The sequence below is a fragment of the Alosa sapidissima genome, chromosome 2 (assembly GCF_018492685.1).
Source record: "Alosa sapidissima isolate fAloSap1 chromosome 2, fAloSap1.pri, whole genome shotgun sequence".
Lineage (NCBI taxonomy): Eukaryota > Metazoa > Chordata > Actinopteri > Clupeiformes > Clupeidae > Alosa > Alosa sapidissima.
Window position 1 is genome coordinate 15,938,572 of NC_055958.1, and position 5,000 is coordinate 15,943,571.

General features: G+C 48.6%; 1 protein-coding gene across 4 annotated transcripts in view; it reads right to left on the bottom strand.

Moving 5' to 3' along the window:
- Nucleotides 1-5,000, bottom strand: part of sema5ba (sema domain, seven thrombospondin repeats (type 1 and type 1-like), transmembrane domain (TM) and short cytoplasmic domain, (semaphorin) 5Ba) — a 63,906-nt gene that overhangs the window by 34,916 nt on the left and 23,990 nt on the right. For all 4 annotated transcript variants that reach the window (XM_042084660.1, XM_042084656.1, XM_042084657.1 and 1 more), the window contains exon 6: nucleotides 4,140-4,425. In XM_042084660.1, the coding sequence (XP_041940594.1) occupies nucleotides 4,140-4,425 (286 nt within the window). The remainder of the gene's footprint in view (nucleotides 1-4,139; nucleotides 4,426-5,000) is intronic.

Consider the following 5,000-nt stretch of genomic DNA (forward strand, 5'->3'; position numbering starts at 1 on the left):
CTCTCTTTTTCTCCCTCTCCCTCTCTCCCTTTCTCTAGTGCACATAGTCACACACAGGTGCTCTAAAGCTGCTGGACTACACTGTTTTCCCCCTCCAACTCTCAATAGGATTATGGGAAAAACAATACACCTCACCAAAAAAAGCCCCGAAAAAGAAAGTCAAGGAGTGAAAACTACATTAACTCGGACGTTTCAACTTTTTTTTTTTTTTTTCCTGCTTTTACCTGCACCGCAGCAGAAAACCAAAGCGTCCACTCAGCAGAGGCGTAGCTGCAGGGACCCACTACCCCACTCTCCACTCCACCCTACGCCAGCTCCAGCCTCTCAGCTCCGGCCTCGGCCTGAGCTCAGCTCCAGCACGGCAGAGCTCCATAAATATTTTCGCTGCATTAGCCGAGTTAGCATCGCGCGAGTCCGGGGGGGGGGAGGGGGTTGGGGGGGTTAAGGCAGCACACACAATCTATTTCTAGGGCTGTTTTGGCGGGGATATGGGGTAGGGGAAACAGCACAGTAATGTATCATCTATCCGAATCAATGCAGCAGCACAGACTGAGCTGAGAGGAGAACTTCTCACACACACAAACAAACAAACACACACACACACACACACAAACATACCGTGTCTTATGTGTGTGTGCGTATGAGCAGGTGATGGTTATTACACATGCTAGCACAAGCACAGGCATCTGCAGCGCCTCATTGCAGGAGCCCACAGATCCCACACAAGCCCCAGCGCCTGACTGTGACAGGGGGCGAGGAGGCTATTTCAGGGTGCATTTCGTCCTGATGTGTTCTGGGCCAACGTCTGGTTTGTTTGGATGATAATGAGTTCAGGCATGCTGTGAGCATCCCCTCCACCTCCATGCTTGCCTCCTATGGATAACACACCGTCTTCCAAGTCACAGTCATGACAGATCCCCCCCATAAAAAATAATCTACAATGATAACCGTTTCCATATGACTAATGCGGCAGACTGACATGCTGTTAACAAGCCTCCTCTCCATACCTGTCAACACTCCCGTTTTTCCCGGGTTTCTCCCGTATTTCAAGGTCATCTCCCAGCACCCTCCCGTTTTGTTATTTCTCCCGGAAAACTCCCGTAATTTGCATGGCCATCAAACTTAATTTTAAAATCATTGATCCATTCAGGTTGCCAGATTGTGTATGAAATACACCCTACACATACACGATCACTTAGTTTCAATTTCAACCGTTTTGTCATAGGCTAAAACCTGGCAACCCAAAACCCAAATAAGGAAGCGGGTGCCGACTGCGCAGCCTGAGTCTTGTCGTAAGCAAGCGGGCTAGTTGAATGGCCTACTCCAGAACTAGCTGTTGTGAAATTGTTGGGAATTGAATTGATTAACACATCACATACACTGTTATTGAGTGTTGTTGATGCACTGAACTTGTGCCCTCGGAACCAAATCGGACAGCAAGCAGCTTTGGAGTTTTGGAAGTAGGCTACAGGCAGGCAGCTGGTGGATACATAACTGGCATACGTAAGGTAATGGTAAGGTAAAAGCAACGACCGAAATGCAGTGTTGAAACACGTGTATGAAACATATTAAATATGCAAATATGCAAACACAGATCCGGTATAAACACTGACACCCCCCCCCCCCGAAAAAAATCTCCCGTTTTTGGAAAGCTAAATGTTGACAGGTATGCTCCTCTCCTCCCCTGTCCTCGTCCTCCGCCAGGCACACTTCCATGTTCAGTGCCGGTGACAGTGGGAGCGAGTCGTGAGCAGCACTCCAGGCTGTCCGTCTCAGAGGGAGGGGGGAGGAGGGGAGAGCAGACGGCCGAGAGGAGGGGGAAGAGGAGGCAGGGGAGGTCATTAAAACTCTGGAGGGGAGGATTTGGCAGCGGTGAGGCCATGCGCGGCCGTGTCATTAGGCATGTCGGCGCGGCGACGGAGCGAGGCTGAGGAAAGGTGGACGCAGCCACCGCCTCTAACGGGCCAGGCTGATGGAGAGGCATGCCAACACAGAGCCAGAGTCTATTATGGGGGGCCTCATTCACAAACACACATACAACCAGACAGAGAGAGAGAGAGAGAGAGAGAGATAGAGAGAGAAAAAAAGAGGAGTGAGTCAGAGAGGAGTGAGACAGGCTGCCTTCTCTCTATGTCTGTCTCTCTCTCTCTCCTTCTGTCTGTGTGTCTCTCTGTCCGTTTAACCACCCTTCACTCTGGGGAGTAACGCTAAAGGTGTTCAATTTACTGCAGACAGATGGAGGCACTGTTTGTGTGATTGCATTACCATATTCCATACCTTTTGGCGCAAAAGGGAAGAGGGGGAGATGAGGGGAGAGAGAGAGAGAGAGAGAGAGAGAGAGAGAGAGGGGGCAGAGGAAGGGAGAGAGAAAGAGAAGAGCCACTAAAAAAAGGCACCCATATGTATGCAAGCCCATGCATGCATGCATGCACGCACACACACACACACACACACACACACACACACACACACACACACACACAAACACACACGGGAAGCGGGTTTCATTTCCTGTGTGCTGAAGAGGCCATTCTGGTACCATGCTTCCCAGCCATAATGAGACTGGCTTCAGGCAGGAGGAGTCCTCTCAGTCCCCATAATTACGCACTGACATCAGAATGACTACAAATTATGGTCCCTCTCACACGCACACTTAATGTATACATATGTATGCACACACACACACACACACGCATATCCTCACACACACACTTAGGACATGACATACAGATAAACAGGATGAAAACATATCCTAAAGCAGAATCACACACACACACACACACACACACACACACACACACACACACACACACACACATACAATGATAAACAAAATCCCACTCAGCTGCATGCATGTCTGAGCTACTAAACTGCATGATCTGGGACTTACAAGGGCTTCTCCAACCACCTCATCGGCCTGGGCTCCAAATTAAAGGGACACCAGGCAACGTTTTCGTGTTAATTAATCATCTTCGTAAGTCGGTATATGGTTAAATGACTCATTACAGGGCTAATGAAGACTCTCTCGCCCGCCCCTACTGCCTGTAGGAAGAATATCCCGCTTGCAAGTTCAGTGTATCGTTCTGCATCCACAGCACAGAGGCAGGCTAACGAAACGCTAGCGATTGTTGCAAACGTGTGTATAATGGCAGAGCCGGCGAAGAAGCAGCGAAAACCCTTGACGGAAGATGCAAAGAAAAGGAAAAGAGCTTCAGACCGAGCGAGGGGGAGTTTCGTAGAGAAAAAGCATCAGGCTTGCCTGGTGTCCCTTTAAATGAGCACTTTATTGTCTCTCTGTACATGTCTGTGTGTACGTGTGTGTGTGTGTGTGTGTGTGTGTGTGTCAGCATCTGCGGGTGCCATTACAGTTGTTTGGTTATAAGGCGCTGGCGTGGAGCGAATGCGGAGCAGTTAAACCCCTTTAACGGTGAACACAAACTCATAAGCACACACACACACAAACACACTGGATCTCTTCTTAAGAAGCCAGACCTCTCCGCTCACTCTAAGCGAATACACCTGTACTTTTCTGTATTTTCACATAAAACAAAAATGCGCACATCAAAAGGCTTCAAACATTGCGCTTACAAAAACAGTCCAATTACATGCATTATAAATCACAGGATTCAATCATGGCGTTGGCATCAACTGCTTCAGTTCAGCAGTACCCATGATAACCCTGCGATGATAAATTGACAATAGGTATTTGGTAATCTATAACAGCAGAGGTCTTGTTACAACTGGTGGCCAAACTGCCACTACTGGCAAACTGCCACAGACATTCTTGTGACCATACAAATTCAAAAGTTATGTGCAGCTCAGTAAAAATCACCTTGACTTTATGAACTGATAGCAAACTGATATCAAAAGGTATGGACATCGCCCTCAGGGAGCACTTTCAAACGCACAGCTCCAGGCATCAGAGACAAACACGGACAGGTGAGAGAACGGCTCTAATTAACGTGAGGTGAATGGAAACACACATACGCCTTTTGGAAAATCAAACAACACTCACTTTGTAGTTATCTCAAATAGCCCCCAAAAATACACACATCAGGGTCTGAAAAAGCCCTAGCCAGTCCTAACAAAGACACACACACACACACACACACACACACTCTTCAGTCTTGGACACTCACACGTTGGTGGTGAAGATGCCGTAGATGAGGTCCTGCTCGGGCAGGTAGAAGGTGCTCTGCAGCTCGTTGTAGTAGAAGGGGATCTCGCCCGAGCGAGAGCAGTTGAGCCGCGCCTTGGTGAAGGTGGTCCAGGTGTCCTCCAGCAGGAAGCGGCCGCCGATGTCGTTCTTGCAGACGCGGGCCACCCGCGAGTACACCGTCTTGCCGCAGTCATGCTCCACGGCGTTCTCCCGCAGGAAGAAGAGGGTGAAGAGGCCCACGTCGTACGCCGAGATGAAGTGTGGCTCTGTGGAGGGAGAAAAAACAAACAATGTTTTCTTTTGTTTTATTTGTTTGTTTGTTTGCTTTTGGGAGGCGTTTAAATTAATTGCTTTAAGGTGGTTTGTGCTTGTGTTTGTGTGTTTCATTCATAGAGAGTCTTTTCAGTATGCTGACAAATATGGTAAAGGAATAATTACACAATCGCAATCTGCATACGTTTGGACAAAGGAATTCAGTGACGCAGAGGATGACTGCCAACCCCCCAACCCGCACACTGTCTTTGGTACCAACCCCCCAACCCGCACACTCTCTTTGGTACCAAGCCTCTCTGGGTAATTATTTCTAAATGCCTCATCATTTCCTGTTTCAATGAGTTCTCCATTACCCACAGTTCTGAAACTCTAGGGCACTACACAATACATCTGAGTCTGATTTCATTAGTATTCCTTCTGCGGCGAGAGAGAGCGAGAGAGCAAGAGAGAGAGAGAGAGAGAGAGAGAGAGAGAGCGAGAGAGCTAGTGAGCGGTTCAGCACAGGTCTCTGGCACAAAAAAGGGGGCGAGAGCTCTCTGCATTCATCCAGGTGGCATAAACACGTCCT